At 44.4% G+C, this 20955-nt stretch overlaps 1 protein-coding gene across 2 annotated transcripts in view; it reads left to right on the top strand.

Annotated features, from left to right (window-relative positions):
• Window positions 1-1643: 1643 nt before the first annotated feature.
• The window catches only part of LOC124329539, a 33499-nt gene continuing 14187 nt past the window's right edge, over window positions 1644-20955 (top strand). Inside the window, exons 1-16 of one of the 2 annotated variants that reach the window (XM_046788627.1) lie at window positions 1644-1744; window positions 2408-2530; window positions 2785-2874; window positions 2950-3081; window positions 3248-3373; window positions 3550-3634; window positions 4432-4576; window positions 4818-5307; window positions 9735-9883; window positions 10199-10409; window positions 17501-17615; window positions 17795-17878; window positions 18609-18763; window positions 19106-19162; window positions 19429-19567; window positions 19668-19915. In XM_046788627.1, the coding sequence (XP_046644583.1) occupies window positions 1679-1744; window positions 2408-2530; window positions 2785-2874; window positions 2950-3081; window positions 3248-3373; window positions 3550-3634; window positions 4432-4576; window positions 4818-5307; window positions 9735-9883; window positions 10199-10409; window positions 17501-17615; window positions 17795-17878; window positions 18609-18763; window positions 19106-19162; window positions 19429-19567; window positions 19668-19915 (2415 nt within the window). In that variant the 5' untranslated portion in view covers window positions 1644-1678. Of the gene's footprint in view, window positions 1745-2407; window positions 2531-2784; window positions 2875-2949; window positions 3082-3247; window positions 3374-3549; window positions 3635-4431; window positions 4577-4817; window positions 5308-9734; window positions 9884-10198; window positions 10410-17500; window positions 17616-17791; window positions 17879-18608; window positions 18764-19105; window positions 19163-19428; window positions 19568-19667; window positions 19916-20955 lie in introns of both variants that reach the window. The other variant, XM_046788626.1, reaches the window with a different exon arrangement.

The following is a 20955-nucleotide window of genomic DNA, read 5'->3' as shown; positions in this document are numbered from 1 at the left end:
TTGTAATTGTGTATATGTACGCGTCGACCTTGTCTGATCACGTTCAGAAATGGACGGACTATGAAAACGAATCGGTCATACCGTTACCTCTGGCCCGGTGGATCCCAAACTAAACTTTGAATTATTAATTGAAAAGTGCCCATATAGAGTATCCACATTTGGATCGCTTTTAGCTTATATTTATGAGGACGGACTCGGTGAACGCTGCTGCGAGAATACTTGAAGAAAGAGAGAACTTGGTATGCCGAATGATGACTATTTGATGTGAGATAAAAAATGTAGATATGCGAAACAGATTTTTTATCTAACGTTGCTTTCTAGAATATATCGATCGACGGATCGAGGGGCAGCCAATGCCCCGGCAACGAGTGCAGCGCGCATCGTCCTGTATATCCTTAACAATTGACCATATTTAGGATGAGCACATGACAAAGTTCACGAGACTGAGAACTAAATAATAATCAGTCCTCCGCATTCACTTTCACCATATTAAAAGAGACATTCCGAATGGCGCAGAGCAGCATGAAATGCTTCCATGTTTTATTGCAGAATCTGAGAGCCATTCTGTATATATGTGATACCAATCCCTCGACTTATTGTTAGCAATTTTGTTCCGTTTCTTCCAAGTGCCTCAGCTATACAACCAGCACCTACTCGGCGATTCTGCACTTAACTACGTAATCACTATTTGATATTTTTACTCGCAGACACACAATATCCCAAGAATTCCCAGCTGGGGATGAGACACTCAAATGTCTACCCGTGCACGCTTGAGATCGGTGACGCCATATAGAGCCATTGGCATGGCTCTTGCGCGAGCTATCGGAGAACGCGAGATGGGTTAGAATGCTTCTGCGTACTACTATATATGAGGACGTCTACCGGATATTTTATTGTTATCCTTACATTACGAAAAGAAGTTTCCTCATGCCTCAATAATAATAAACCGAGGCTTCAGCGTACATTTTGTAAGCCTACTATGCTTGTTAATACCACAGCGTAGGCCAGAGCATGCTATGCTACTTGACTTGGGAGAAAAACTGCGACAGGATATACTGATTATTAGTTATTCATGTGTTCGTAAGGGCTTTAGAACTCCCGTCATCTTTGTTCACTTCTCCCCTCCCTCCTATTTTCCGTTCGCATGTTCGCATCGAACATATTTTAAATCACTTTTTTACATTCGATAAGACTTCACTTCACGCCATAGCAGTTCATGGCTTTGTACTTTTTTTTTTTAATCTCAAGTAAATATGAGGTCGTAGTACGGATTCCGCACTACCAGAAGAAAGGCAACGAAAAGTTTGATATTAAAAATCTAAAATAAAGCTGGTGACGTCTTTAAGAAGAACGCTGCCCGCCCCATTGTTGTGCAACGACACAGCTAATAGACCCATTTTCTTTTATTCCCGAATCTCTTATTCCGAATCATCTGATTTTTTAAAAAAGTAGACGTAAGACATACGTTGGAGCGTACAACCTCTGTTACGTAATGCGCTTGCTGGCATCGCAGTGGATGGACTTAATCTACCGGAGCGTGGATATGCTGTCCGCCGCATTACACCCGCGTCGGCGAGAATTACAGCAGAAACAAAAGAATATTCTTTGACGTACGTGCGTCTTTTTTCTTGTTCTCGTATTGCAGTTGGAGAAAACGGGAGAGGAGCACATCGACTATATGATCATGGCCAACCAGCTGCGCTCATTCAACATCCATACCACGCCTTTGATGATTGCCTCCGAGGTGAGTGAGAAGCCGAGCAGCAGCACAACATGTCTCCCGCCCGACAACATCATCTTCCGAGCCGTTTTCTCCTTTAGACATTTTCTGTTCCTCCCATCTATACCACGATACACATATCTTCCTTTCCCTGAATGCTGCTGCCACTACTGCGCCGTATAGTATACCCCAGCAGCAGGATCGATCGTAGAAGAGAGCTGTCGCCCTTGTGTGTCTACCAAACATTTTCTTTTTACGGATCGTTGCCCTCTTCATCTTCAGCAACCTCATTCTATTTCTATTAGATTCCTCCTTATTACACCGCTCGTTCTTTTGCTTTTTTCTTTCTGGGCCGATTGACCATAGCACTGGCCACTGGCACTAGCCATGACGACTCTTGCCAATAGAAAACGCTTGATCCTTTTCAAAGGTTGCGTGAGTTGAATTCCTTAACGGTAACATCAGCTGTACAAATGGGAATTGTTTCAGCGGGAAAGGAAAGGCTTCGATTCACTTTTCCGTGTTCTTTTTGCCGTCGGATTTTGTAGTCGAATTTCCCTATAGGATTATTTCAGCGCTGCAAGATCTTGTTTGACTTAGTAGGATCGTAGAAATAACTCGCAATAATTCCGTTGGCTGTTTTTCATATTAATTATTTTTCACAACGCCGGTATCATGTCCGTGCAGCTGCACAAGTTGAAGAAGCTCCTAGATCGCGTCATTGAACATTTGCCTTCAGTCGTCACTCTCTCGCAGAAGGGATCGTCCGATCATGATGTTCTCAGTGACCAATACCACGCCATTTTCACGGTACGCACTAACCCCTCCCTCCCCTAAAAAAAAACGAATAAATATATGTACACCATCATCCCGTCCCTGGTCGCCGATATAGTATTATATTGCACGACTTGATCGACGATGTATTCAAGATGGATGGATATGACGCCGTTATCGGTTTTTCTTACTGAGCCCCAACTTTTTTTGGGTTATTTTCTTTTTTTTTTATGGTTGTCGCTTCACTTTTTTATTATTGCGTGGTGTTCATCTTTCGTGTGACGTCATAGACTTTGAAAGAGATGTTCGTCTTTCTGAGAACGTTGAATCAACTGATGAAGACCGAGGATCGGGTCGACTATTTCTTGGATGCCTTCCAGGTATTAAGCGCGCCAGCACAGAGACCAGTTGAATGGTTTTGAAACGCGCTCTGTAACATTGATGATCAATTTCAGGTTTCACTCGACAAATTTCACACGAAAGCTCAAGAAGTTTTCTGGCCGATCGAATCCACCAAACAGGATCCGCCAACGATCGTGAAGCAGCAGCAAGAACAGACCATTGTCTATGCTGCTAGTATCCGCCAGGTAATATTGCGCCATTATTAGTCTTCCTCTGAGATGATTACGCAAAGTGTCTCATCCATATACATAGACCTATATGGGCATTATGGGCTAATACGAAGTACTAAGAGCGTAATAGTATGGTACGCATTCGGGTGGACATAACAGACGTTTTGTTTTTGTTGCACAGCCCAAACTCCATTCAAATGTCAATGACGGCTGTCTGCTGCACCAGGGCTTCCTTTGGAAACGGAATGGCTCTTCAGAGACCCGCTTTTGGGCTCTTCTATTCACCGATTCCCTGCTGTTCACTCACGTAAAAAGCAAATATTTCTTTTCTTTTATTTTCAGAGTTATTAGATCCAAAGTCCCTAGCGTACTTTGTTTAGTTTCGGCTTTTTTCTATTTCTTTGTGACATTCGCATCGTCATTGTCCTATATAGTCGGTCCCAGCATTTCTTTCATCTTCTTCTGGTTTGTTGCCTCCATCAGGTGAACAATGGCGTTCATTTCGTCGAAGAAGAGCCGATCCTGCTGTGCAACATGGTCCGATTACTCGCCGCCGAGAACCAGTTGAGTGAGTTCTCTCTTTTTGTTTCGTCATATACTTTCGTGCTGCGTAATAAAGTTGCCCAGAATTGGTATATTTGTCCTTCCGCCCTATTATCTAAGACCCTATATCTGTCCTCTCCTGTCTCTTTTGTCATCGCCAGCGTTATGTTCACTTTATATGTACTAGCCAGCAGCAAGCGTCATTTAATCATTATCGATTATTTACGACCACCACTGCTGCATCAGGATCATTTCTTATTTTTTATTCGTGTATAATAATGACGAACATATTGCAAAGGAATTTTTAATTCGGTTGAAGATGTACGGTATTTATAGATAAAAGAAAGAGGAAGATCAAGGAGGAAAAAGATCGAAAGAGCGTCATTATCAACAGATGCGGCGTGATCCTACTGATCCCCCCTCTTTCGAAGAGCTTTCCTTTTATTCAAACAATATGCATAATAAGCTTTTACTAGGCTAGTTCGTTGGCCTTTATTTGCGTTCCATATAGGACGCACCGACGGTTTTTGAGCCCGTCTTTATGTATTCTCTTTCCCAAGTGTTTGTCTAAAGTTGGAATCCTTTCTAAAAGTGGTGTCTCATCGCATACGGGAGTGATCCCCATTGCACGCGCACCTCACTAAGGTGCGACACCTTAGTGCCTGTTTCACCCTGGAGGCCATTATAGTTTTCTGTTGATACAAGACAAGTGTACCAGCGGTTGAAGACTGATCTCGAATTGAAATAGAGTGCTGCTGTTCTTACGTTTCAATAAAAGCCTCCTCCCCCTGTGATGTGTAATGTTTCCTTGTTTCCTGGCAGATCCGGTTTTCCGCTTGGTCTACCGAGCAAGCGACAAGGCCCGCATCGGAAAAGTGTCTATCCATCTCGGCTGCTCTGTCGTCACGATGCGAGCTAAAGATCGGACGCAAAAGCTCACCTGGGTCGACCTTATCCGCCGTCAAATGTAAGTTCTCAATTTGTATCGATATTTATTTGTAATTTATTTTCGGTTGTTACTGTGATTAAGTGATTAAGTTGCACATCAGGGAATAGAATAGAAATGACAAATATTTGGACACCCAGCGAGACCATATTGTCTTGCAGTAATCAATTAACTGTTGGCTCTCAGCATTAGTCACGCGGACGTGCGGCGTGATTGATGGAGCGATGCATAGACGCACTCACTGATTTCAATAACAATGCAGGGATGAATTGCAAAATCGGGAGCACTGCTGGAACACGGCCAGCTTGTGCGATAAGGGCGAAGCGGAAGGACAACAGCAGCTGAGGCGAGGCAGCAACAACAATAGCAGCGGCCGTAGCCTACGAGGGAGTGGCATCGCTATTTTACGTCGAGTTCGTCGCTGTCTGTCGTCGGGCGCCATCCCCATCGCGGCGTCGATGCCAATTGCCACGCCGACGTCACTCTCCTTATTGCAACCCACCACCGCCGCCGGACCGGCCTTCTACCAGAGCTATTCTTGCGATGATCTCTACTTAGCGTCCGACATGACACCTGGCAGGAATTTCTCCAGCTCGAGTGAACCCATAGCCGAGCAACAGTGCGAAACTCCTACCCCATCAGCCGAAGAAGACGGACGGGAACAACAGCCGGATCAGGAAGCTGCTGCTGATGCTGATGAGGTTGTCTTCGAGGGGATTAACCTCGACAATCCAGCAGCCAGCACAGAGACGGTATGTGTACAATGATAGTCAATCCGCTGGATGTGTTATAGACTCACATCAGCATGTGCAATGAAGTGCGCATCTACACAGAGATGTTGCCCTTAAGCTTTATTCACGAGCCCGGAGTGTTACACACATCCGAGCGAGCGGATTTTGAACATTCCTTTTCCTCGCATTTTCTATACTGCTGCTGCTGCTGTTGTTGCGGTAGTGGATTTATTTTGGAAGGAAAAACAACAACAAAAAAAAAACGGCGGAACGTTTGCGCTTATATACGTCTATAGCGTGGAGAGGACTTCTGGCGCGATAGATTTTGTTTGTGGCCGATGCTCAAAGCCATCCGGTACATCGGGAACGCGCCACGGGTTTTTATGAAGCGAAGCGCGTCAATTCGAGCTGCTGAGCGCCGGGCTGGCTGCTGGCATGTGAACCAAAGCCAAAGTCATTGGCATTTTCCCGTTCGGCATCACCAGCAGGATGGGTAGGTAGTATCAGCACGTGTGTGGCCTTGTTGTGATTTTGCCTTCCCTTTTTTTGTGTGGTGGGGTTTCTCCGCGGAATAATATTGTTCACACTTCTCCCTTTTTTTTTTATAACGCCGATGGCTTTCTAGACTGTAAGAGTTTTGCCTCGGCATCAGCAATATCGTAACATCGACTAATTGAAGAAAGTTAGGCCAAGGACTCGATGACAGCGTCGAGTAACTTATCGCCTTTCATAAAGAACCAACGCCCAAACTTATATTGATGAAAAGGCTAGACGAAATCGCCTTTATGGCACGTCAAGTCTGGCCGGTCACAACATGTTCGCCTTAGATTTAGATTTTTGGATTTTTGCGTTTAAGCCGTTTGATTATTGATCAAAGATTTGATAGCGCGTGTCGTCGTCGCGGGTATTATATTGGGGCGAAAGGACGAAAGGCACGAAAACAAACTTGTTCCCTAGCGAAATGAATTGCGTCACAGTGCGGGGAATTAATGGAAGGCGAGGTCCGGCTAGATCTGTGCGCAACGGCATAGCAGAAAAGTTGACAGGACATACAGAGAATGAAGAGGGAAGAAGTAGACGGACTACGTTGCGTTGTGTTGTACTGATGTCCGCTGAAGAATGGAGTCTACGAGGGTTGTGCACGTGCGTGACGTTTATAATCAATGCGTAGGAGAGGGACAGTACAATATATATAGATGGTGTACGGGCGATCGATGATATTACACTGTCTGTTGTTTTCGATTTATTGATTCATCATCCCCCGCCGTTGAGAAAATTGGCATGGCGCCCTTGAAAAAGAAACAGCAGCACAGGAACTATTCGTCCATCAAGAAGAGGCCTTCAGTTTCTTTTTATGTATACGCTTTGGATGGAGTATAGCACTGATCTATATGGGAGAGGAGAAATAATAAAACAGAATCCCTGGGCAGCATGTACACACTGCAATCTCATCTTCTCCTCGTTTATTGATTTGTTTGTATGGATCTCTCTTGTTTGATGTAGTACATAAGCACGGCTTTGATAGAAATGTATGTATTGCCAATTGATGCGGTGATGCTCCTACAAGGTCTAACTATATATACGGATGAAGACGTAAAAACAACAGCGAAATGCGGAGTTATACTCGGAACTGGATCGGTTTCAATATTCCAACTGCGGCAGCAGCAACGAGAAAATTAGACGATTATTGAAGCGCCAATTTCTCCCACGAGGCATTTCGCTAGAAAAACGTATTGAAACTGTACGAACTGTACAGCGGGAGTGTCAATACCATTATAGAGCCGCGTCTGTCTCGACAGCAGCACTGCCGATTTGTTTCAAGGCTATCCTTCGACATGGTCCATAATTTATCTGCTCTTTTCTATCCCTCTCCGGTGATGCCGCGGCTTTGATTCCGAGGCTTCTGCGTCTTTTTGTTTAAACAATAACTCGAGATTTGTCGGACACGATCTGATGGCATTAATAAATCGACGGAATCAACGAACCGAGCATCAAAGTACACAAATAAATCAATCGAATGGCCATGTCGGATAGGGCGGTGTATTTTTTGTCCGCGTTGTACAACCAGCAGCAGCACAACATTGATTGATTGCTTTCAGTTGATATAGTCGTGATTGCCGCGTGATGTTGTCCGCGGTGTGCAGGTCAAGTGTCGGTTTCCGCGTCCAAGTGCTGTACAGTTCGGTTTCCTTTCGAGGAATCAAATGCGCTTCTTGTCTCACCAAGATTTCGTCTGCTGCTTATTTATTCATTATTCAATTTTTCCCGTCTACTTTTAATTATTTTAACTTTTTTTTTTTTCAAATGCTGCTGACATTTATTTTTTACAATTCTTCAACTCATTAATATCTCCCATCAGCAATCTATTTCTTCTCAGCTTCACGACTGAAATATATATTCTCCGTTTGACAGAAAGATAATCAGGCGGGATCGGGTACATCAACAGATCGTTGCTAAGCGCGCAGATTACTTCAATAACGTAATGCATAAAATTATTCTCGTTCGCACAGTTTCGATTTCATTTTGAAAATAGAAAGACAATTTGCAGGTTTCAGCGGATATTTGCGGAGCTAATCATGGGCCAATAGATCAAATAGAGTCCTGATTGGATCCACTTTTTCCTGCTCTTATGGAAGAAAAACTCAATTATAATAATTGCGCAATCAAAAATAATCGGCTGTGCAGCCCTTTTCTGCTCCAACCAATTGCACAGAAAATTGAAATCTTGAAAAGAGTTGGCTATCATTTATATTGACAGTGAATCGAATCGTATGTAGGTTAAAGCGAACGACAAACATAATCCTGTTTTGCTGACACATGCTCCTGAAATATAGCCTAGATTAAAAAGCCAGCGGGGGTCGCAATAATGTATAGTGAATGTGATGGTATTATGTAGCAAACGATGCTGTATAGTATATATAGAATGTGGGGTAGAAAAAAGGCGATCCCTTGATTCCTTGATTTTTCGATCCCCTCTCTCTTGGACGACTGATTTATAGTAACCTGGGCGGGCCGGCAAGCGGAACTAACCCACCCTTTTCAACCTGTCTAGCTCCCTCTCACTGACACAGTGAATTCGTATATAGCTCGTAGGGCTCTATTGTCATTTCCGTTCGCTTTGTATAGGGTGGGTCAGCAGATTGTACGTTGATGACGAGCTAGGCAGCAGCAGCAAGCGGCGAATCAAAAAGCAATCTCGGAATGGTAGAGGTAGCAACGACCGGGTAGAGGGCGTCTGACTGCGCCGCAACTCGTTGTCGTTTGTATTACGCGCGACAGGAAGTGCGCTGACATTTCCCGTCGGAGCTCTCAATGTGCTGCTGTGTGTTGTATGCACAGTGCGTGTGCTGCGCGAGAGCGGGACCAGACAAGCTAGACTAGCCTACTAGACGTGTAGTAGAAAGAGATATACTCCCATTTCCCTGAATCCCCCAGGTTCCATCCGGATTCCCTGGTTGCAATGAAAGCGACAAAAACTAATGCAGCAACAATCGCTTTGACGTCACGAACTCACCCTTTTCGTCTCTTGGACCGGTAAAGGCCGAGGCCGACGCACACATAGACCCGCTGTCGGCCTGTCACTATATGGATACGATATAGAAACACGTCTAGCTACTGGCGAGGTTTAACTCTAGGCGACCTGCGTTAGGCTATTAATCTCACAAGTCACAAGCTACAGTAGATTGACCACGACTGCCATGTCGTTGCCGGGCTAGCTGCTGCTTGCTGCCCCACATAGAAAGGTATTATTACAATCATACCGTATAAACCGAATCCCCTAGCCTCGTATATTAGTACCGGCGGCGTGCCGTTCGACAGGGATATGTCATTAATTACAGCCGTATCGAGATTAGCTATATAAGGCTTGTCTCACTCTCTGCATATCTTACACGTACGAGTTGACATCATGCCGCGCTCTAATCTAATACTCAGTGTAATCTTATACGCAAGAGCAGCTGACAGATCCCTCCGTGTGACGTTCCTTTAAAGTCAATAAAAATGAGTGGATTGACGTAGGCACAGCAGTGTGATGATAGTTTCAATTTTCTCGTGTTTGTCCGCATTTTTATGACCTTGTTTTTTTATTTTATTTTTTTTACATCAATTATTACACTTGGTTAATAGTTTGTTGACTCTGGGCGATGACGTCAGAGATTGGCGCTAATGCGTTATGTATGCTGGCCTGTGTTGTATCTTTGTGTACACACACACAGACGACGGACAGTTCAGTATGAATTCTGGGTTTCCTTCGTCCATCCGATACTGAAAGTGAAAGGTTATCCCGCGTGAAAAAATGCACGCTTGTCATGTACGCAAGTGGACTTTGTTTGATCGATAAACTTCGCTCGTCACTTTCTTTTTTTGTTTTCTTTTTTTTTTTCTTCTTCCACTCTGTCAATCAAAAATTTCCATTAAACTTATTTGTCCGCTTTTGGGTTTCGAAACAGGACTGGGATAGTGACGTGAGTATCGAATCAATTAACTTGAATGTGGAGCCGGTCAAGGAGCAAGAGGAGCCACAAAGTTGTGCCGATCGTTTACAACAACGGCTGTTTCGATGCGTCAATCTCAACGGACCAAAGGACAAAATCGACCGGTAAATTTGAATTTTGGAATAATGTAACATTGTTGGAATATTTTTATTATCTTTTTTTTTCGCCCTCGTCTATTTTTATATTAAGCAAATATATTGATATGCTGTCGTGTCATCGGAAATCCAGCGAAGGCAAAAACCTGCTGACGTTCCGTCTGGCAATACCAGCAGTATGGCCCGTATAAATACATCTAAGAGAGGCCAATTCAAGCGAGAAAAAGATGACATGCTGAATAAAATTGATAACTGATTTTTCATTTCTCGGATCGTTCCCCGTGTCCTCTGTGGGTCTTGTTGGCTGGTGGTGTGGGAGCGCAGTGCTGCCGTCAAGAAAAATAGCAGCGGCGGTGGCGTCGGCGTCGATCCGTGCTCGGCGGGAGGGGGACACGATCCAGGTCGACCGGGTGCCGTTACCCAACCGAGTTCAGTTCCTCGTGTGCCGCAAAGCGCTACAGACCACATTCAAATCAGCTGGACTGCCCGTCTCTGTTGCACATTTTTCGATTTCAAACCGACCCAAACATCAGAGGTGAGTTTTGCTGATTTGGCGTTTTTTGTTTTGTTTTTGTTTTTAAGTTTAATTCACTCTATCTCGTAATAATTGCCAAACGAAAAGGAAACTTTGAAACTCGGTCATATTTAACGAACGACATCGTCCATCATTCCGGTTGTGATTAGACTCGGTGGGCACTTGTTTATCTTCTTTCGTCACCAGCAGAGCCCAGAAAACTGACATAATCTGCGGTTGTGGTTTATTGTGGGTTTACCATCATCCTGTCTCATTTCGAAAAAAAAAAAAAATTCCCTACAGACATTTGCTGTTCATTAATAATCTTTCGGTCCAAGTGAAATTACCACATCGGTGGTTTAGGAGGGGGAAAAAAGGAAAGAGCGCACCACGAAATGCCGTGAGATCCGAGCCCCCTGTCGTCGAACTAAATTTAGAGATCTTTCCTCGATTGTTTATCGAACGCTTGGGGTCTACGATATCGTCAACACAACGAGTCTGCGTCCTGTTTGTCTGCATCAGACAAGTGAAATAAATCTCAATATCAAGTCAAATGCATTCCTCTTTTGTGTGCTGCCTTGGAGGGCGTCGGCCGGAAGAAGAAGCGGAAGTGTATATATGGCAATGCATAGTCAATGGCTTTGAATGTGTTATTGATTGGAACGGCGTTTGCATTCGACAGCATCGTGCTGTGTCGAAGAATAAGAAAGGGGTTTTCAAGAGCCGGTAATGCTCGGTGAGACACAGTACAGCACATATACCGTCGAAACAGAATCAAAGAGAAAGGGAAAGAGGGGGGAAAAAGTACTGACGTCACTCGGATTTTTCAAAAGACATGAGAAAGCTTTCGAAAACGAAGAAAGCTCCTTTTTTTTTGTTTTGTTTTTTCTTCTTCGTTTTGTTTTTTCATAGAGTCAATGAAATAATAATAACCCGTGTGTATAACGCGACGCAGGAGATAAAAGTAAATAAAAGATTTCGTGCCCTGGTGATTCAGATGGTATTGAAAACGGAGAGAAAATGAGATGGAACTCGATGGATAAGGATATATCTTTTGTTTTCTCATAACGATTATTGGCTGCACTTTTCTGGTCTTTTCATTACATTTCCTCGACTCCCAATGGGGGGAAAGGCGGGGGTCTTGCAGTGTGCCTGGCCATCGATTTCCATTCCGTAAATGGTTGAAAAGGGCCTCTATATAAGTTCGCAAGGAGTTTCAATCGCCTTTGCCGCGGCCGCGAAGAGTTGGATAACGCACCGCGCTCGCATTTTCGTATATTATAGAAGTCGAACAGGAAAAGTCAGGCAGACTTGTATATTCTCTTGGATTTTCTTCTTCCCCTTATTCTTTTCTTTTTGAAAGTTACTTCATATCTGGGGGTTGAAAAAAAACAAAAAACTTCGGGATAGAGCCGTCGCCCGTGATCCATAGAGTTTATAACCGTCAAATATAAAGGCGCGGGTGTATAGGGAAAAAAAGAAAAGGGTTGACGTTGAAGGCGCATACAATTAAGAGACTTTTCCTTCCAAACTTTCTTTGATATTTCTCTTTCTGTATACTTTTGACTCGAAAGCTATGTACGGGGAATCGAAGAGTTCTACCAACTTGTGTTGTGAAATCACACGGACGGGTTGTTCTGCAGTCGGACTGAAGTTGAAGGATCGACTTCTTCTTCTCCCCAGTCCACATTTTTTTTTTCAAATCAAAGGCGAAATTGCATAAGGTTTGATGGAGCCGGTTATTTATTACCGCCCTGTCATCACCTAGGCCGCACCCCCCCCCCCCCCTACCATATAATCTTGTAACTTTTATTTCTCATCTATTCCGGGAGGTATTTTAGTCTTTATAGCGTCCATAAGTCTTGGTAATGGCCACACTTTTTATTGAAATGTTCTATATCCACTCGGCCACAACCGCCTTTGTCAACCCGATACACACGAACCGTTGACCTCTGCTCAGCGCAGCCAAATTGGGAAATCCAATAAACGGGAAGGAGGAAAAAAAAACAAAGCAAACGAAATCAAGGTCGTCAGTTGATTGCTTCCGTCTACCCATCTTAATCCCGAGACGTTACTTGTCTTATTTTTTCTTCCCTCCCTCTCCGCCATTCTATATACGCTTCTTTACCCTATTAGAACTCGTGTTGTTTACGCCCACATTTAACCGAGCGAAACCAACGTCACTGCCTTTCCTTAAATAGATGGATCCCGGACCGCACGTGTACTATAATAAAGATCGATGTGAAACCGAATTACAAAAGACAAAGATCTACACAGCAGCAGCGACGATCTATATCGTCCCCGTATTATTATCTCCGACATAACGAGTTTTTCCCCAGCTAAATCCGGCGGCAAGAAAGAGCAACTCATTGAATAAATAAACGAGAGCGAGCATCGAGTACAAATTAAAGTGGGGGAGAAAAAATAAACACGAAATGTCCATAAGAGTGTTATTTTTGGTACTTCCTTATATACAGTACGAATTCGAGGTGTGGGACTCTTTGATCCCCGTTTGTGTTTCTGTTTCATCAATTGTTTTAAAGTTGAAGTTCTCTTCACGACCATTCGACCGTCAACTGCTACCGCCAAGGAGTTGTTCTTTTGAAATAATGTCCAGAAAATAAAGTGGCTGTCTATACGGGGCTTTTCCTTTAACACTCAGCGTTGCACTTTTGCGGTCGAGTACGCGTCAGTAGTGTTGTTGATGCTGTTTAGAAGTCGGATATCGGCGGCCAAGATGGCCCGCTTCAGCAGCCGTTAGATTGGGCACAGACACCGGCAGGTCGGGACAGCACCGCTATCATCAGGCACGGAATCGCCGTCAGCGACTATCGATCCGTTTAGTCTCGGTGGACGAGCTGCAGCCTGGCGGCGCGCGGTATAGTTGCAACGAGCCCCGACATTGTGGAACGAACGCTAGCCAGATACGTAGCTGCTGGAGAATTTTCAGTCTTCTTTCTCTTCAGAGAAGAGAATTCCCTGCTCATTTGTTTAGATCTTCTCGGCAGCATATTTGCTTTCTTTCCGTCTCCCTGACATTTCCCTTTGCTCGTTGGTCTTCCAGATCTTCTAGTGACGTCAGTCGGGAGCGAGCTATATAGCGGAACAGGGCTGACTGCGTTAGTCACATTGTGTTTTGTTTTCAATCCACTTTTCCCTTGCCCGAGAGAGTACGTATATCCGATACACACCGAGAGAGCTCTCACTCCATTCCTAAATACGATGACTTGCCAAGCTATTTTTAGTCAGACATTGCTACCGTTCGATCACACACTCTCTCTTTCTCTCACGGTCTTTTTTTGTTTTGTTTTGTTTTTTTGTTTCTATCTTTCGCTCTCTTCACGGCCGTGTATACTGTTTACATCGAGGTTCTTTTTGTCTGGAAGCCACAGCGAAGTGGCCAAGTGCTTGCAACAACGAACGTCGAGAGAAAAAAAAAAACAAAAGAAAAACGTGAAATGTGGTCTACCGACTTGAACGTCCCAATGGATTTTGTGTGGCGCGTTTAATAACTTAGAGAGCGGGCCGGAGCATACGTGGTGGTAGCTATATAAGACTGGCGGATGGCACATGTTGGCAGAGCGACAAGACAATATTTCAAACAATTCCATTTTTTGAAAACCGCCTCCTAAATATATATTGGGCCAGTCTTCCGCAACGTTGGAGATTAGGAATGAAATGCTTAGTCGGCACCCGGCAAGCAACCCCCTTGAAAACGTTGGCTCGTCCTGCGAGCGCTGCAATCATTTTCTATTACCCAACCGACCAAATAACCAGAGATATTTACACACGTTAAACGCCGGGAATGCGCGCTATGGACGACTAAGAATGCGGAGACCTGGCTATAAATGACTTCTTGGGCTAATCCGGCCGGAGCGGAAGGAGCTAAATTTCCTGGGCCGCCGCCCTTCCCCCATCAGGATCGAATTGCTCATCAAAAATCCCCTGGCTGATAAAAATTGCGCCGCTGGCGGACCGCTGGCTCCATCTCTCCGATTTGTCGGTAGCTCTTGATGCCACATGATCTCCCGAAAAATACTCTATACTACGTCGACTACCGTACTACTCCTATACTATCTACTATAGGATATACACTATAATAGATTCTGCCGTCTCTATACGTAATTGTTTGTGCAGCTTCTTTGTGTTTACACACGGAGAGTCAAAGATCGTGTGTCGTTAGTCAGGTCTGATGGCAGCAACAATATTGCGTTTGAATAGGAGCCAAGAGAGAGACAGGGACGATCAGATGACATCCGGTTGCCGTTACCGTCATTCATTTGGCTACTTTGAAAGCAGCAGGCGCAGTTTTGGACATCGACTGTTGCAGAATAATTCATCGGATTACCGAAGGACCCGACACACAGCAGCTAGCAGTTGGCCTTTATTGGCGAATCCGCTCACCATCGAGAGAGGAATGCTTTGCTGTAATAATCGTGAGTGAAGTGATGCCGAGTATTGCGCTGCCACTGGAGGTTACACGCCATGCAGTGTGTGGTGGTATAGGACGTCTACGTTCAGCAGACGCGTCGCGTTGGATCAATAAGAGGCAGCGTTGCGAGCGCATCACGTCGCTCCAAGCATTATACGGGCTTTTACGTAATAGGAAAGGAACACAGGGCTGTGTGTCTCGCCGGCGGGCCAATACTTATGTCGTCCTCTGCTGCTCTTATTATTATCTTCCTCCTCCTATCTGCATGACATTCCCTATCTCTCTCTCTTTTGTACTATGTAATATAACAACATCAGCAGTTATTTTTTGGAGGGAATATCTTAACTGTGACACAACCGATTTCTCATCTGGTCGTTCAACTGATGGCACATCATTTGTTTTCACGACATTTTTCCACTTGAAAAAGAAAGAAGAAGAAGAAAAAATATCGATGGAATAGCCAATGACGCAAACTGGCGAGCAACACAAAAAGCGCATTTTCGCACCGTTCCTCCGCTAGACACTTAGGAGGGCGAAACAAGGTCCAACATCTGTTATTGATTATATCAATGGGAGTTGGAAAGTGTGTATGTGTGTGTGTGAGAGAGAGAAAGAGAGAGCTAACAATAGCTATTTTCCGGTCCGTATTATTATTATTGTACTAGTAACGACACACTTAACGGAGAGTGCTGGACAAAAGTTTTGAGAACGAATTCTTCACTGTGCTGGGCTTTGGCAGGTTTTGAACTGCTTGTTCTTCTCCGTTTGCAGCCCGCAATCGTCCCCAATTCACGGCGGAAATAAGCTGCATTTTGCAAGAAGTGAACGCGCTGCTTCTCAATAAGAAATATGACGCCAACTGAGTGCTGCTGTGAATCTATACAAGACACATACAGCCGGAGCTATATATGCTTCTATTATATAGGTTGCTTGTGGCTTATTTGCTTTCCAAACGCGTATGCGACAGTTTCCGGCGGGGGGGGGACTTCGTTGGTGATTCAGTAGCGTGTTTCTGTATGTACGCCGCTGTTGCTGTTATTTCCCTCGACTCTTTGGGCTAAAGTTTCCTTTTTGCCTCTCTCTCTCGTGTTTGTTTCTCTCTGCGCCGTAGCTTTTAATTCCGTGACAATTCTGCGTGTCAGCTGCGCGGCTCCAACTGGTGAATTTGCCGGGGTATATATATATTGGCAAACGGGGGCAGTCACGCAAATAGACTCATTATTATATTCGGAGAAAATTTAATAGTCAGCGATTCGTGAGCAGCCCGGGTGGGAAATAAAATACATGCTGAGGAGGAGGAGGAGGAGGACGCGGGCGGCCGTTGCGTGTTTTTCCTATTCGCCTGCTGATAATAATACCATGTTTTGACGTCATCAAAGACGAGAGCGGCGCCACTCTTCTCCAAACCATCTTTGAAAGGGAAACAAACTTAGAGGAATAACTAGAAGAAAGGAAACACTTGACGGTGCGGTGCTCCGAAAAAAGGAGACCGGTGGGTTTGCAAGATTGCTTCGAGCCTTTGTGTGACAAGGTTTATAGCAGTACGGCGTATACAGCGCACAGTGTCATTCAAATTGAAAAGTGTTAAAGTGGGACAGAAATATCAGCCCGAGCCATTCTGGATCAGACAGTTTTATGTGTGCAGCTGAAATCTAGAATTGAAATTGATATTCAATGAAACAGGCGACAATGCGCAGAATGAAAAAAATAAAAAAAAAGGTCATCGCCGTCGCTTCTGGCTGCCTCCCCTTGATTATAAGCGTCGTGTCTCCAACAGACATATTCTTCCTGCAGACATCTGACGTATCAACTTGACATTATTAAATGGAGTATGTGCCATCTTCAGCGGTTTTTAGGGCTACATCCCACGATAATCACGGCAGTTGCCAAATGGGCCACGATTGTGGCAAGGGTTTGAGTCAATAAATGAAAGCGAAAGAGACACAAGGATATTTTTTTGTTGGACTCGAGTCCTGTATAATGTTGGTCATCTGTATTACATTAAATGATTTCTTGAACGGAACGACGAGACAACTTTGTTGTGTTAACATAATTCTCTCCGTCAAGGTTACATCGATCTCGTTTGTAAGACGCAAGGGCAAGACCATTAAGAGTCGCATTAGCTGTACACTTTACATGATTGCACTTGCGCAATCTAATAAGACTTCTTGATGAACAATAATTTGTTGCTTGTCCAGCCTGTCCATTTTGTAGCTCGCCAGAGCCTTTAGGGTAATTGAGAAATGATGAGGAGAGATGGTCGGTGCAGACGATGACAGAGCGTAACCCATTTCAAATAGATGACATTATAGTTGCAAGGACGACGAAACGAAATATATCCGACAATGATAGGCACATTACAATATACCCTGCTGGGTGTTCTCCGTTGGAAAGAGAGCAAGATGAAAGAAAGAAAGATACACGCTAGAAAATAGAACGTGAACGAGCCATATGGCTCAATTACACCTGGGCGACGAGGAGCTTGTTGCCAAATGTGCATCGTACACATGAACCGATAGTTAACGTTCGCTAGCTGCTGAGCACCTGAGCGTTTCATCTGTCACGATAATGATGCCAAGGACTGAGAAGCGTATATATACCTCCTCGGTCTAGATATCACTAACGATATACTATGGCTGACACTATGTATAAACGATTCTAAATAAATTTGCTTTCTTAGATTGCATCTGCCACCATCTGTTTGGAGGCAACTGAAGGAAAAAGCCAACCGGATAGGGATCGCGTTCGTTCTCCAAAAGTCAACACATTCCAATCAGTACTGGGTACCATATCAGGTATAATAGAAATTAATTTCTTAACTTGCGCATCCCTAAAACTTTTCAATTTACCCGGAATAAACTGTAAAGACGTTGGATGAGAAGTTTGCCGGTACAGCGCCCGGTAGCGCCCCCTTGGGGAGACTATTTATAAACTATACCTTTTCTTTTTTCACGCCGGAACGCTACAACAGAAGACGACGCTGGCGTTGAGAGTTGCAGAATGCGACAGTTTCAGTCTTCCATGAACACGGATGAGCGGCATGCTCTACACAGCACAGGTGATTGAAAGAAAATTCTTACCTTTTTTGTTTTCTTTCCAGCTAACTTTTTGTTTCAGCTCACGTGAAATGAATTTTAGACTTTTTTGAAGCCAAGTGAGAGACGGATATAACATTGATCGAGTTATAGTCCGCTGCAGCAAACGACTAACGAGTCTTGACTCGCGCAACTGTAGCTATATTTCTTTTGGGAATATATAACCGTTTAGGATACCGAGAAATGCCTTTCCACGTCGGACTGTCAAGACCGTTTGACTACTATTAGATGACACGAGCGAGAGCGTATAGGAAGTCGATGTGGCGACCATAAAAGAGAGTCGTTGGTGCATGAGCTGTTACCAAGCCAGAGTTAGTACTCGCTTGTGTGTGACTGATTTACATCACAATCTATCAACTTTAGATGCCAGCACGCTTGGCCTGCGCTGCCGTTATCTCATTGGCAAAAGTATGCAAACGCTTAAAAGCGAAAATCCAACAGTCAGCACACACTCAAGCGCCACCGAATTTATGACTCGTAAATTGTTGTAGGTTTGCCCAAAAGTTTCCCTTTTCAACACAATCGACGATAATTGGAATTCCTCGAATAGAACGAAACAGCTTGCAGAAGAATTTGATACTTACGTCATGCGTACCCATCGTAACCCTAACAATTTATTGAGTTGATTTTCCGCTATGTTGGTGTAATGGTCTTGAATTAAATGGCGTGTTTCTCAATTACATTTCTGAATAGGTGACAGCACGGAAACGAGTCCAAGTTGGGCGTCAGCGACGTCCAGCGCCATGGAAACTCCCAACGGAGTCGACCAACCGCTCGCCTTTGATTTCAGCCGAAAATGTGAATTGAATCCTGACGGGCGCCAGCAACTCGTTCTGCCGAAATGCAGGGTATGATAAAGCAAAGAGACAACATTCCAATATGATCATCCTTTCTCCTAGTTAATGTATTTTATTTCCCATCAAATTAGACAAAAAAAAAAAAAAAAAAAGAATAGAATTATAAGTAAAATATGGGGGGAAAGACATCTTTAAAACTGTCATCCACATTGGACTTGAAAATGTCTATATTATGTATCCTTGAAGACCAAATCATGTTGTATGAATACCTAGCTATTATAAACAGCTGTGCTCGGCTGTGCTTGTTTGTAGTTGGTCGAGATGAGAAGAACGTGAACCGTGAAGAGAGATGCTTATTAGTCTGTTTCTTACAATCTCGTTCAAACTGAGCAGGTTGCCGCATCCAGTCGATCCAACTCCGCTACAAGAGCCCACGGTGGCTCCACGCCGGTAATATGAATATGAATAGAATCTCATCTTCTTTCTTTTTATCTTGTTGGCATGCACCAAATTATGTCAGTCTATTGAGGGAAAAAGGCTCTTTTATAATATTTAAAATGTCAAAATGATGTAATAGTGGCCAGCATAGTCACATCAGTCTCCTTTTGTATTTTGTCCTTGCAATCCTTGCCTTCCCAGAATAATCTGATTTATTTTTTCTTTTTCTCATTATTTTTTTAAAAACTAATAATCTGCTGGGGGTTTTGTCACTTTAGGTATCATATAGCATGCCGACAACTCCGGAAATGTCTGAAACGTCGCCTTCACCTCGCCAAGTTTCGGCCGGATTCTTTCGCTTCCCGTTCGTTGGCAATAATGCCAGTCCGCGCCGATTCAGAAGTCGAGCAATGTCTGGTATGTTCTACTCTGCACTACTGTCTGTCAATTACAAATTTTCCATTCACATATTCTAATTTTTGTTTTCTTTTGCAAAATAATAATAAAATCAAAACAGCTGAAAGTAATTCGGAAGATATCGGTCCGTCGGTTGTAGTGGTCGGAGGGTCATCTTCACCTCCATCTGACGGCTTCGCGCATCACCACCACCAATCTGCTCACGAACATCCCGATCCGTCGCTACCGGTGCAGGCGATCCAGCAGACGGACAAGAGGCTCCGTTTCCCTCGTTTCCTTCGCCGCACGCACAGCGCCTCGGCCAGCACGGAAGCTCCGCCCTACGCCCTTTTCCTGCGCACCAAACGGGTAAGTTTTGCGTTGTCGTGAGAACTTTCGTGTCGGGAGTTAGATTCACGATCGCTAGATGTCTCGGGCGTTCTCCTTCTAACCACCAATCGCCGGAATAGGAAGAATAACACACTTTCCCTTTTGTTTTGTTTTCATCCCGATTTGAGCTCGGTGCTCGGTGTTGCATACGGATGAGTGGAGGGCCTTCGATTATCCAAACAAATTGATTGCCAAATATCCATTCGTTGCGCAAGTGACTGTGTTCCGCTGTACAGCGAATCGGCAAAGCTCTATGAGAAACCTTGTTTTGTCGACGTCAACGGGGGCACACAAACACGGCGGTTGTACCTTGACTGCCGGATGCAGTCGAGTGCTGAGTTTATGCCGGACGTTCTCTTCAACGCCATCATTCCTCCTCGCGCGTATATACTGACGCAGTAGCTTAGCCAATGTTTGTTTACTTAATCAACTGTTTCGAGTCTCAATGTTAACTATGACGTCGCACGCCTCACGAACTGAAAAAGCTGGTGTTGGTTGGCCGTGCGTGAGTGCGTCGGACGACGATTAACGCTGGCAAACGAAACCCCATCTACCGTTTTCTGGGGATCTCTCTCCCAGGCGAAAAAAGTCCTTTTCCCTGCATTTCGGCTTTACATATCGTGACGTCAATGAGAATCTTCATTGTATTAAACGTATAGAATCTAAACCAATTAAGGATAAAAGGCCTTTCCTTTTCATAAACAGATCGGCATAAACAGATCCGCTTTGCGGTCTGCTTTATATTAGTATTACAAGGCCTCGCCCGGTGAAAACCCGAAACACAGCTGTCTGTGACTCTCCTGGCTGTGCGTTTTGACAAGCTGCTGGGCAGATTGCCCGTGACTATTCCGTTTTCCCCCAGTCATTCGTTTGCGCAACTATCACCCCCTATTGCGTGGGAGAACGAAGGCAAAGAGACTCATCGGCCCGTCACTGTTCCACCACACTTTTTCAAAGGCGCTCAACGCGGCGACGATATATTTCAGCGGTACGGTGTGCTGACGTCAAACGTAGTCACC

The sequence above is a fragment of the Daphnia pulicaria genome, chromosome 3 (genome assembly GCF_021234035.1).
Source record: "Daphnia pulicaria isolate SC F1-1A chromosome 3, SC_F0-13Bv2, whole genome shotgun sequence".
Taxonomy (NCBI): Eukaryota; Metazoa; Arthropoda; class Branchiopoda; order Diplostraca; family Daphniidae; genus Daphnia; species Daphnia pulicaria.
The sequence above is the reverse complement of the archived record's forward strand: the minus strand, read 5'-3'. Positions and strand labels throughout refer to the sequence as shown.